This window comes from Bos taurus, chromosome 14, assembly GCF_002263795.3.
Source record: "Bos taurus isolate L1 Dominette 01449 registration number 42190680 breed Hereford chromosome 14, ARS-UCD2.0, whole genome shotgun sequence".
Classification (NCBI taxonomy): domain Eukaryota; kingdom Metazoa; phylum Chordata; class Mammalia; order Artiodactyla; family Bovidae; genus Bos; species Bos taurus.
In genome coordinates, this window is record NC_037341.1 from 64,556,222 (window position 1) to 64,570,008 (window position 13,787).

The 13,787-nt window shown below is 38.3% G+C and overlaps 1 protein-coding gene across 15 annotated transcripts in view; it reads right to left on the reverse strand.

The window, feature by feature from the left end:
• VPS13B (vacuolar protein sorting 13 homolog B) overlaps positions 1-13,787 on the reverse strand; it is an 806,276-nt gene that overhangs the window by 102,929 nt on the left and 689,560 nt on the right. For all 15 annotated transcript variants that reach the window (XM_059874347.1, XM_059874354.1, XM_005215634.5 and 12 more), the window contains one exon: positions 8,664-8,860. In XM_059874347.1, coding sequence (XP_059730330.1) covers positions 8,664-8,860 — 197 coding nt within the window. The remainder of the gene's footprint in view (positions 1-8,663; positions 8,861-13,787) is intronic.

Here is a 13,787-nt window from a genome sequence, read left to right on the forward strand (position 1 = left end):
CTAATTTTTAAAACAGAGGAAATATTCTAAAAAGTAGAAAGTATGGCAGGAGTTTTACATATCCATACCTTCAGTTTAGCCAAAGAAACTTATAGGCTGTCCTAGGAGAAGGCAATGGCACCCCACTCCAGTACTCTTGCCTGGAAAATCCCATGGACGGAGGGGCCTGGTAGGCTGCAGTCCATGGGGTCGCTAGGAGTTGGAAACGACTGAGCGACTTCACTTTCCCTTTTCACTTTCATGCATTGGAGAAGGAAATGGCAACCCACTCCAGTGTTCTTGCCTGGAGAATCCCAGAGACGGGGGAGCCTGGTGGGCTGCCGTCTATGGGGTCGCACAGAGTCGGATACGACTGAAGCGAGTTAGCAGCAGCAGGTGATCCATGGACGGGAATCAATTCCTTTAAACAAGGAGTGTTTTAGTAAGTCTGAATCTTGATTGATCCATAGGCACTGCAGGGACCCAAGCATAATCCTTAAAAATTCACTCCTGGATGTCACTCCAGGTATCCATCAACAATAGCTCTGCAGGTATCCAACAATGATCTGACTTGACTGAAAAAGCCTTGGTAATAAGAGTTTTATCATACAGCATAGAGATTAAGCAGAGACTGATGTAAGAAAACCTAGATGAAAATGCTTGAACTGCTACCACTTAAATTGTGAAAGTGAAAGTGTTGGCTGCTCAGTTGTGCAGGAGTCTTTGTGACCCCATGGGCTGTAGTTCACCAGGCTCTTCTGTCCATGTAATTCTCCAGGCAAGAATACTGGAGCGGGTTGTCATTCCTTTCTCCAGGGGATCTTCCCAACCAGGGATTGAACCTGGGTCTCCCACATTGCAGGCAGATTCTTTACCATCTGAGTCACCAGGGAAGCCCCACCACTTATATTGTAATCGTGGGCAAATCATTTCACCTTGCTAAATCTCAGTTTTCTTATCTATAAAGTGAGTATAGTAATTGGACTTGCTTTTTGAGTATTAAAGGAAGTACTACATACAAATTGCTTGGCATACGGTCTATCACTCCATAATAGGAAAAAAAACCTATCCCCCTTTTCCTGATTGGAAAATAGGGTACCATACTGTCTACTTAGTTTAATGTTAATTGTTAGTGATTACCCTCAGTTCCCAAGTGAAAGTGAAAGTCACTCAGTCCTGTCCAACTCTTTATGACCCCATGGACTACATACTAGAGTGGGTAGCTGTTCCCTTCTCCAGGAGATCTTACCAACCCAGGGATGGAACCCAGGTCTCCCACATTGCAGGCGGATTCTCTACAGCTGAGCCATGAGGGAAGCCCAAGAATACTGGAGTGGGTAGCCTACCCCTTCTCGAGAGAACTCGTAATATCATGCTGTCATTCATCCCAGCGCAGCACTACTCTCGACACTGGTTCACCTTAACTCTCTCTTGCCTACTGCAAAACACTGCCCTGTCCATTCCGGGAGAGCGCTGAGTGGACGAGAGAGGACGGGACAACGTGTGCGCCTGCCACACCGTGTTCTCTCTACTCCTTAGAACTGTCTTTCTGGGGGAAAATGTCTTAATTCAGACCCAAAATAAGAAATACACTTCTGCTGTAACCTAGTGCACACATAAAATGGGAGGGGGGATTACTCCAAATATGATACTCTCTGATTTTTTTAAGTTGTGGTAAAATGTACATAATGTGAATTTCACTGTTTTAACCATTTAACAGTTTACAGTTCAGCGGCATTAAGTATGTTCACATTGCTGTGCAATTATCAACAGCATCCACCTTCAGAATTTTTTCATCTTCCCAAACTGAGATTCTATACAACATGGATGGAGCTAGAGATTATCATATTAAGTGAAAGAAGTCAGACAAATACTGTATGATATTGCTTATATGTGGAATCTAAAAAAGTGATACAAATGAATTTAACTTACAAAACAGAAACAGACTTACAGAAATAGAAAACAAACTTAGGGTCACCAAAGGAGATAGTGGGGGGAATGTCATGAGAAAGGGATAAATTAGGAGTTTGGGATTAGCTGATACAAACTACTATATATAAAATAGATAAACAAGGACCTACTGTACAGCACAGAGAACTAATCAATAGCTTGTTACCAACTATGATGGAAAAGAATCTGAAAAAGAATATATCTCAAGCATTTTGCTATATATCTGAAACTGATACAACACTATGAATTAACTATACTTCAATTTTTAAGAAATGGTTAAAAAATTTCACCTGCAACCTGCTATGTTGATTCCATGACCCACTAATGGATTAAAACTACATATGTAGCTTTAAAAAGATGGGAAGAAGGACTGCCTGGCAAAGTCCAACTCCCTGGCGGAGGGGTAAGGAGTTGTTACATTGAGTTTCATTACTAACTAAAAGGAAACAGTAAAAGGATTCAAAAAGATAATTGGGGAAGAATACAAGCATTCCTTACCCAAGGGGCAGAAGACAAAATCTCACATTTAGTCCTAGGAAAGAACTTTTTGGATATCCTGGATTACATCATTGTGGGAGCAGAAATAAGTGGCAAAGCACTTCTGACCAAGATTATTGTCTGAATGGTTTATGAAAGTCAAAAGGTTAAAAAAATGGTACCCAGGAAATTTATGCACAGACACTCAGTTGTGACTGACTCTTTGCAACCCTATGGGCTGTAGCCTGCCAGGCTCCTCTGTCCATAGGATTCTCCAGGCAAGAATACCGGAGTGGGCTGCCATTTCCTTCTCCACCCAGCAAATTTAGATACATCTAAAAGTACAACTCTAAGCAGCCAAATGGAGGGGAATGGTTATCTAGTGGTCCCAGTGATCTTCTGGTGGAAAGTCCAACAGCGAGAAGAAAGGAAATGATCCAGGGACTTTGCCATCACAACGTTCTTTCTCTGACTCCTGGACTACCTTTACATGTAAGAAAGAAGGCTGAGGAAATGAAGAGCATCTCTCTCTCTCTCACACACACACACAAAGTTATGGACCACTGTCTCAAAGTACATTGAATATGAGCTGACAGTGACATCTTTTATAGGATCTTCAGGGAGTGGGAGAAAAATACTATTATTATTTGTACTCTAAAAACTCAACGGAGTTTTGATGTTCATTGCATGAAGATAGACTCTTTAAGCCACTTCTCTTTCCAGGATGCCTTCCTCTATGAACCTGCATTTTTGGGGTGGAGACAAACAGTTCTTGTTAGCAATCTACTCTCACATGTTTTAACATTGTGAGAAAGTGACCATGTAATATTCAGGAAAAACACCAAAGACTTGGTACAGGTGAACAGAGTTTTTGTTGTTGTTCACTCACTCAGTTGTGTCTGACTCTTTGCGACCCCATGGACTGCAGCATGCCGGGCTTCCCTGTCATTCACCGTCTCCCAGAGCTTGCTCAAACTTATATCCATTGAGTCGGTGATGCCATCCAATCATCTCCTCTGTCATCCCCTTATCCTCCTGCCTTCTATCTTTCCTCAGCATCAGGGTCTTTTCCAGTAAGTTGGCTCTTTGTATCAGGTGGCCAAAGTATTGGAGCTTCAACTTCAGCATCAGTCCTTCCAATAAATATTCAAGGTTGCTTTCCTTTAGGATTGACTGCTTTGATCTCCTTGCTGTCCAAGGGACTCTCAAGAGTCTCCTCCAGTACCACAGTTCAAAAGCATCAATTCTTTGGCGCTCAGCCTTCTTTATGATCCAAGTCTCACATCCCTACATGACTACTGGGAAAACCAAAGCTATGACTGTAGGGACCTCTGTCAGCAAAGTAATGTCTCTGCTTTTTAGTATGCTGTTTAGGTTTGGCATAGCTTTTCTTCTAAGAAGCAAGTGTCTTTTAATTTCATGGCTGCAGTCACCATCCGCAGTGATTTTGGAGCCCAAGAAAATAAAGTCTTTCACTATTTCCATTATTTATTCATCTATATGCCATGAAGTGATGGGACTGGATGCCATGATTTAGTTTTCTGAATGTTGAGTTTTAAGCCAGCTTTTTCACTCTTCTCTTTCATTTTCATCAAGGGGCTCTTTAGTTCATCTTCGCTTTCTGCCATAGGGTGGTATCATCTGCATATCTGAGGTTACTGATATTTCTTCCAGCAATCTTGATTCCAGCTTGTGATTGATTCCAGTCTGGTATTTCATGTGATGTACTCTGCATATAAGTTAAATAAACAGGGTGACAATATACAGCCTTGACGTACTCCTTTTCCTATTTGGAACCAGTTGTTCCAAATTCAGATCTAACTGAACCTGTTGTTCCATATTCAGATCTAACTGTTGCTTCTTGACCTCCATACAGGTTTCCTGGAGGCAGGAAAAGTGGTTTGGTACAGAGTTTAGCATTATCATCAAACACCTTGTTATAAAATTAACTGGGTATATATACCTAGATCTTCACAGTTATTGTTGTGTAACACAACAACTGCCTGAAACTTATCTTTTATGTAGTCATATACTTCCAGAGTTAGCCATGTGGGGTGAAAGTAGGAGGGTGAAACCAAGCACAAAGTTGTTTTGGTCCATCCGAAGACATCTGGTTGATACTGAACTCAGAGAACCTAGCAGAATAGTCCAAAGCCTGAGACCTGGGTCCACCAGCTCATTTCTCATCTTTCCTTCCAGGTCCATCACTGGGTAAGAAACCATAAATTCCAAATACAGCATGTGCTTGCTGGCCATCGTGTTTGCTCTCGAAATCCACTTTCTACCCTTCCCTGTCCTATTCTCTGCCCCTGACTCTATCAACGAGCCACTTTGTTCTCAGCATGTCTTTTTTTTTTTTTTTTTTAAGATTTTTAAAAAATTATTTGTTGTATTAATTTTGGTTGTACTGGGTCTTTGTAGGTGTGCACAGGCTTTCTCTAGTTGGGGTGAGTGGGGGCTGCTCTCTAGCCGCAGTGCACGGGCTTCTTACTGTGGTGACTTCTCTTATTGCAGAGCGCAAGCTCTAGGCGCATGGCTTTCAGCAGTTGCAACATGTGGGCTCGGTAGTTGTACACAGGCTTAGTTGCTTTGCAGTGTGTGGAATCTTCCTGGACAAAGGGTTGGATGGTTCAGCCAGTGGAAGGTGCCCACAGGAGATCAGAAGATGGGAAGAGACTAGGGGGACGGCCTCCATCCCCCTGGCTCCTTCTTAGTCACATTTCCTCACATTGCTGCTACAAAAACAGCTACAATCACGTGTTCTGGGTTAGTTTCAGTAATGGCTGGATCATCTGGCTCTTCCAGGACTAAGAATGGGATGGTTCCTCATGGTTTCTAGCCTCAGGTTACTGTCCTATCCTTTAACCTTGCCAACACTTTGGAAACAGTCTTTACATTAAACTCTCCTCAAGTAATCTGTTTGAGTGTGCTGGCTGTTTCTTGTCAGGACCTGACTAGTAAAAGGGGTTTATTTAAACTTCAGCAGTGGGTAATGGGGATGGGCAAATATATACATGATGAGATTCAAAATAAATAGCTAAAATGGCTATCCTGAAAGTGTTAGTTGCTCAGTTGTGTCTGACTCTTTGTGACTGCAAGGACTGTAGTCTGCCAGGCTCCTCTGTCCATAGGATTTCACAGGCAAGAATACTGGAGTGGGTTTCCACGCCCTCCTCCAGGGGATCTTCCCAACCCAGGAATCGAACCCTGCATAGCAGGAAGATTCTTTACCATCTGAGCTACCAGGTATCCTCCAGGTCAGGCCTTAAAGACTGTATCTGCTGTTTCAGTCCAGTGCACCACAAATAGAAGTCTCATAAAGGTCAGTACTATTGTGGAAACTAAGACTGACCATTACCCAATCTTCATTTTCATATGACCAAGCAAACCATTAATTAAAGACAGTAGAAAATAAGTATTACAAATACATGGGGACCGAATTAAAGAGTATATGCCTGTATGGGATACACAGACCAAGGTTTAAGAGACTGAATCTTTTTCCTTCAGTCCTAAGTACTGAAGGCTACCTGTCACCCTTCAGACTGGTTAGCTCCTACCCCTTCCTAAGCGTTCAGCTCACAAATCAGGTTCTTGAGGCCAAAGAGCTAGTTGGGGATGGAGCCAGGACGTAAACCCAGGTCTCCTGACTTGGAATTCTCCAATAAACAGCGCTTCTATTTACACACACACGGTAAACCCAGGTCTCCTGACTTGGAATTCTCCAATAAACAGCGCTTCTATTTACACACACATGGTAAACCCAGGTCTCCTGACTTGGAATTCTCCAATAAACAGCACTTCTATTTACATACACACGGTAAACCCAGGTCTCCTGACTTGGAATTCTCCAATAAACAGCACTTCTATTTACACACACGGTGATGCCGCTATCACCAAGTGTCCTACACTGCCGCACTTTTTGACAATTGTGGGCAGGATGCCTTTTTTTTTTTTTTTTTTTTTTTTAGATTAAGCTTCATGGAACTTATTTTTATGAACTTTCTTCTAGTAATGTACAATGGTCTGATGCATATCCATCTCAAACCATAAATATTACTTAAGATAAGACAAATTCTAATCATGAAAGTGTCAGGTTTTCGCTCAGTTTTAGATCTCTCATGACAGAATATATTGGATCTAATTATAGCAGTTTTATCTCTACATAAAATGTTGAATATTACCAAAGCACTGATGTTTTCCTTCAAGAAACTGGATGAAATTTATTTACTGTCCTTTTTGAAAAATGTCTGAATGCTGGTGTTTTATTATGTTGACTTTTAAACCAGCTCTTTAAATTTAATTTCACTAATATAAATTTCTACCTGAAAAATTTATGTCAAGCAATTTAAAGCAAGATCAATTATGAAATATTAGGCAAGATGAAAAATCCCAGGTGAGGACAAAAGACCTGTGATTACAATGTCAAAAGCCTGGTGAAAAATTGTCTAAATTTGACTGCATAAATTTCCATTCCCTAAAGATTCCACATTTCTGCACTGCTAGATTTTTATGAATGTTTCAGATTCAAAGGACTTAACCTGTTAAATTGATGAAAATGTATTCTTTCATTATTAGAATCAAGAAATGATGTGTAACTTGATACTAATAATAAAACAGTGGTTTGTTTTTAAATCAATTTCATTACCGATAGCTCTGTTTTCTGAGATTTCCTGGTTTCTAACTAGGTAATTTATGCTTAGAAGAGGCAATCTTTCTATCCACCTGCTAACTCCTCACAGGATGGGTGTTCTTTTCACAGCTGCATTTCATATATGTAAAATCAACACCCCACTCCTCTAGCATATTTTCACCAGTCGTACTTTAGTAGGTAATATACTAGGAAGGTAATTATTTTTAAAGAGCCCACATGACCTAGAAATAGAGTATGTAAAGTATAAGACATATTATTATTAAGCAAACAAAGTAATTAATGAAAAAAAGACTGTGAGGCTACAGACTAAAATGCGAACAGAGGTTTGTATTGTGTGAATATGATGGGTAATGGTATTATTTTCTTTATTTCCCAAATGTTCTTCAAGGAACACATATTATTACTAATTACAAAAGAGAAAGTATTTACAACTATCTATAATATAAAATAGGAATCAGAATACAAAATGGTATGCTATGATTATGACCCTGTAAAGGCATACAATGATGGCAAAAATAAAGGTAAAAAAAAAGAGAAAACAGTTCAGCTGCAAGGTGTTGGAATAGTGGATTTTTTTTCTCTCTGTTAGTGTCAAAATGGTGCTTGGGAAAGAAAGGGAGGGAGGGATTATATATAAGGAATAAGATGATGCTAAAGCGAATCTGTCAGGAGAATTCAAAGGTAGGACATTGAAAGCGATGGGCAGCAACATCAATATGGGTCCACAGCACACATACCACATGACCCAAGAAACTGTTCCACTTATGGTGATTCAGTGTCTTTTTCTTGTCATTATGAGAGCATAACAGAAAGATAGAACAGATATGTAATCTAGAAGGAGTGCTGAAGAACACATTGCTGAAGCCATTTTTTCTCTAATTTAGTGGATGTATTAAGCAAGCAAACACTGAAAGTGGGAACAATTTGTCTCTGTTTTGTCACTAACCAGATATCCTGCAGGAGGTGTGGAATAGGAAGTTCTAGGGACATGATTCAGAATACCTGAAGTCTATAGCTTTCAAGATACATTACAGACAGATAGATTCAAGAGCTGCATAAAGCTCTGGCTATCTGAAATCCTTTGAGTATAAATTATTTTGGTTAGCCAAGTTTTCCTAATGTCTGGAGGTCTGTCTTTTAAAGGTTTTTTTTCTTTTAAAACCATGTAAGAAGGAAATATTTCCAAAATTTATCTTTTCAGAAGGAGACAATTATTTACTTAAACTCTCTTTTAATGCCCCATGGTTAACCATTTACATATACTGATGACTGTCATTAAGACTCTACTGAAGTGTGTATGGCTCTTTTCGTCTACAGTTTTTAGTTCAGGATAACTGGATCTTTGTAGTTTGCCTTTTGCTCTCTTTTCCTTTTATATCTAAGGAATAAGCACTCTGAGAGAGCTCACAGTAAAACAGGAATTTTAATACACAGACTTTGAAACATCAGCTTCTACTTCGCTTCCTGGTTCTCATGCATAGTTCCGACAGATGCAGCTGCTAGAGAGCTGAGATACAGCTAAATGAGGGGCCACCAGACAAGATGATTTGACTATGATTTCCTAGTACAACACCACTATTTCATTTTTCACTTTTTTCAGAGTTACCTTTGGTCATCAGCTCCATTTTGGCTGCTGTTCAAGACAATTCTCCAAAGATCCGAGGATACCAGTTTCTTCTGGTCGTTCACAAGATTGATATCTGGCAATTGCAGTTCACAAACTTTGCTTTCAGACAGACTAAATTCTCGAAATGTAACAAAAACCTTCTGGAGTTCATCCCAGTATTCCAAACTACAAGGAATCTATATTAAAAGAAAGAAGATTTTAGAAGTTGCAAAGAGAAACTATGCTTTTGTATTTGTTGACATGCAAATCAAATCTTCATAAAAGTTACAATTTAAAAGGGGAAATAAGTAAAAAGGACAGTAATTTAGGATTTCTTTTCAGTTATATTCATCCTGTTTACCTACTTTATTTTAAAAGGCCCATTCAATAATAATATGTGAAAACAGTCAAGAAAGTTTTTAAATAAAGGAGAAAGAATGGGGAATTAATTCTACCAGATGTTAAATGTGTTACAAAGCTATACTTACTAAAGCTAAAGATAAGGTTGGAGTAGCAACATACAAATAGAAGAATAGAAACAAGAATAATAAAATATAAGTACAGATAAATTTTAGTATATAATGAAGGTACTATTTCAAACAAGTAGGGGAGAGACCGAAAATGAGGTTGCAAGGACTGGTTAGCCTGGTAAAACAAAGTGAGTCCCTACATGATTCCTATATCAAAGTAAGTTCCAAAAGGATCAAAATGTTAAGACTTTAAAGGCTAAAAACTGAGAGCATAAGGGAAAAAAATCAGTTAATATTTATATCATAATAGGGTAAACTTTTCTGTGTGTGGCATGAAACCCAAGGATGGTAAGACAAACAAACCTCACAACCGTTAACATCAAAATTAGTAAAAAGCAAACTAGGATAAAAACAGGTAATATTTAATGACAGATCTAGGGTCCCTGTTGTGATAGCAGAGAACTCTTATAAACCAATGAGAAAGTGATAAGTAAGCATATAGAAAAGTAAGCAAAGGCAGTTGTTGGAAGAGGCCCTGAATGTCCCTGCATATTCTTGCCAGGTTACCGCAAAGGATGCGAGGCCCTGAAAGCTATTAACTGGGGCCGTTTCTCAGGTTGTGTTTGTAGAAAGCATCCTTGAGCGATGAGGTAAAGTTTCTTTCCAGGACAAAGAGCAGACTTGCTCTAAAATGGGTGGATTTGACAAGGTCCAGGTTCCATGCTGTGCCATTTATCTACTGCATGCTGAGAAAACCCTGGGGGCCTTTCTGCATGGCCCCTGTGGGACATGGGGGCAAGAGGAACCAATACAAAGATGATGTTCATGCTGTCTGCTGTGCCATAAGCAATGATATTCTTTGTTTCTGACCAAAGTCTAATATCTTCTGTAAGCATTCATAAAACATTAACAGGCTATTAGTCTGGATAAGGTAAAATCCCAGATGTGGACAGTAATTAATCCACAGAAGAAAAGATATAACCAGTCAGTAAACATGAAAAGATACTCAACTTCATTAATACTTATAGAAATTCAAATTAAAGCAATAATGTAATATTTTTATTTATTAACGTGGCAGTTTGAAACGACAGTTCTAATTTCTGTATAGGTGTAGGAAAAAAAAAGCATTTCTACCCAGTATCTTTGGAGAATAATTTGGCAATATATATTAAACGCTTGGAAGGACACATCTAAGGATTTGTTTTACAGATATTCCAATGCAAGGATGTGTGTATGTGTGTGGATTTACTTCAGTACTATATGAATAAGAAAGTGGAAACATTAAAATATCTGCCAATATGAGATTAAATATAACATGTAGGTCTATAGAATGGAATCTGTACAACCATTAAAACGAACAAGGAATTTCCTAATTATGACCATTCTCAGAGCTGATCTCTACCTTTCTTGTGTCACTTCCATATCTACCACACTCTTCTACCACAGAGGTCATTATACTTTGCAATTCCTTATTTGTGTGTGTCTCCTTTAGCTGACCCTGTGATCCTTGAAGCAAAAATTGCATATTCTTTTAAAACCTATTAGCATCTAAGAGTTTGGGGGACATAACAGTATATTTAGTAGATGCTTTCTGAATGAATAGACTTCTCCTTAATCTTTCTTTCTTAAATAAAGCAATTCTTAATCTTTGGGAATAAATTCTACTGTCATCTATAATAGTTTCTTTTCCTTAAACAGTGACTTGAGCATCCATGTATGGAGAGGAGCTAAATGGAAGAAAGGGGCACAAAATGGATATGTCTAAGAGGCTAACAGAGTGATGAAATGCAGCATATTTTGGTTGGTGATAAGGACAAGTGACATATCAATAAATTCTACTTTCAGTCACCATTTCTTGAAATTCTCCTTCTTGCTTTCCAAGACACACATATTTTTCTAACTTTCTTCTCGCTGGGTCTTTGTTCCTATATTGTCTCTCAGTCTGAAATATCTATAGCATCTTTGGTTTCTCATTGTCTAATGTTTAAATCTTTCCCATTTATCAGGGTCCAAATGAAATACCACCTTTCTTTGAGCCTTTTCACCTCCCAGATGGAGAAATGCTTTCCCTTTTCTGAATTCCAATAGTTTTTTAAAATGGGAATCTGTTTCATAGCTCTTATCACTATACACCTCATGTTACAGTTATTTCTATACATGACATTTTCCCTGATAGACACATTCTTTGAGGGAATGATTTCCATTTGGCTAAGCTTTAGATTTTCACAGCACCTGGAAAACTGTATACAGTGAATGTTCAAAAAATGCTGCTGAATAAATGAATGAATAATTCATGAATGAACGAACGAATAAACACATTCTGAGTGATTCAGTCCATCTCTGGCACACTAAAAATTCCCCACAGAGAAGTATAGAAGATTAAAGCACAAACTTTGGAGTTACATCTAATGGGATTCAATTCCTAGCTCCATTAGCTATGGGTTATTGGGCTAATTAATTTTCCTAACATCAGTACTCGTATCCCTAAAAAGAGGATAATAACAGAACTGGCTCATGAATTGTTGTGAGGATTAAAAGAGACAAACATTCTATTTAATAGCACACAATAAAAGCTTAAGAAATGTTAGTTACTAAGTATTTATCCTTCTCATGCGCAAAGAACACTTCTTTTTTATGGATCTATTCCAACTCTCTCCTATACATCAAAACTTAGAAGCTTGGGCATTGTTAAAAGAATCAGGTAGGTTGTGAATAAGAGTCCTGCTTGTTAGATTTCTCAACAATGGGTTGGACTTGTGGAAAGAATAAACCTTGAATCTGGATGTTCAGGAAGCTTGTAATCATAGTTCAATATGGTTTTCTGCTGCATATTTATTAAGATGTGTTCCTGAATGATGGCTATTATTTGAGAGATAAAGGAATATCTCCTTGCTGAACCCCTTTCTAGACTGCCAGTAAGTCAGTCCTTTATCAGTTATGGATAAGATGTGGGAAGTGAGGTGAGACACATAAGAATCTCCTGGGAGAGGGCAAATGAGTTTAGAAAAAACATTTAACATACTTATTGTTTTTTTATTAGTAGTAAATTAACAGAACGTAAAGTTCAAAAATCATCTTCTTGATAGTAAGGTTATATACAAATGGGATGGAGAAAAGACTTGTTTCTGGTACTGTCTCCAGAAGTTCCCCATTAAAATTAACGCATAATAGCTTATGAGAATTGGCTGTCGCACTGGAAAGCAGAGTGAGACATCAAGAGAAAAGCACTACTAAGTTTTGATGTACAGGAGGGAGTTGGAATAGATCCATAATAAAAGGCAAACCCAGCCGGCACCCATCCTGGGAAGCCATCAGGTAGTTCAAGGGGAACGAAAGGGAGCTGCAGCACACTGGGGCTTGGGGAAAGAGAAACTGCGAAAGTTCACAAAGAGAGATTTGGAAGAAAGCCAAAGAAAAATTTTATTTTGTTCACAATTTTGTGTGAGGCTGGCTCTGTGGTTATATACTTCAATCGCAACATTCCAGGCTACTCTCAAAATTAGAAAACAGTAGAGAACTTCTATAGACACACATCCTAAAATATGTGTTGTGTGTTCGTCAGGATTTTCCTTGGTTAATAAAGGGGTATTAATAAATGAAACTTCCAAATGAAACTCTGTTGAAAATATTTAAAATTGTGTGTCTATAAGTACATTTACAAAAGTCATATATGAATCCTTTCCACCATTTTAAGAACATTTTTGTCTTGAAAACCTCAAAAGAAAAGCTGACAACAATACTCAGTACAATTAAACATTTTAAAGGTAATTTTAGTCAACTGTCTACTAAAATACATATTGAGCCACAAATTTATAAACCATATAAATATAATCGTCATTTTTTAAATTTCTTCATCATAAAAAGAAAAAAAATCTTGGTATTTCATTGGATAAAATTCTGGCCACAACCCTTAATCACCACTCTGAGACCTTGAGCACCTTATTTAATGACTCCAAGTCTTAGTTCCCGCATTGGTGAAAAGTAAGTAATAAAAACAAAATTATTTTAGTCCATGATAAGGATTCTGGACTTTATCTTAATGCCTATGAGGTAACTTTGAAGGAACAATGCTTAAAGTCAAATTTATATTTTTAAAAGCTTCTGGATACTGTGTAGAGAATGTGTTAGAAGAGAATGAGGTAAGCAAGAACATGAACAGATAATAAGAGGTTAGGACAGTGGTCTATGCTACAAACTAGAAGGCTTATGGTATGGTTGGTGAATGTGGGAGATTCTTGAGACATAAAAACTTGCTGACTGATTAGATACTGGAGAGGGAAGAGTTAAGGATGACTACCAGGTTTCTGGACCAAGCAACTGTATGGGTGCTGATGTCATTTACTGGTATAAGTAAGACTGATGTATCCTGTTGGGGAGTAGGTTTGTGGTACGTATTGGGTGGAGGAGGGGAGAACCTAAGTTCATTTTTGGACAAGCTGAGTTGGAGGCACCAATGAGCCATCTAAGTGGAAATCCTGAGTACGGAGTTGGCTCTTCTAGAATGAAGGAGAGGGAGTTAACTATGTTGATACATAGCTGTAGATTCAACCAGCCTTAACCTTTCATCAAGAGAATGCAATGGAAAGACAGCAAAGAAGCTTATAGTACTTATTCTCAAGAAGGTGTTTTAAATGATGAATTAAGAATATAAACT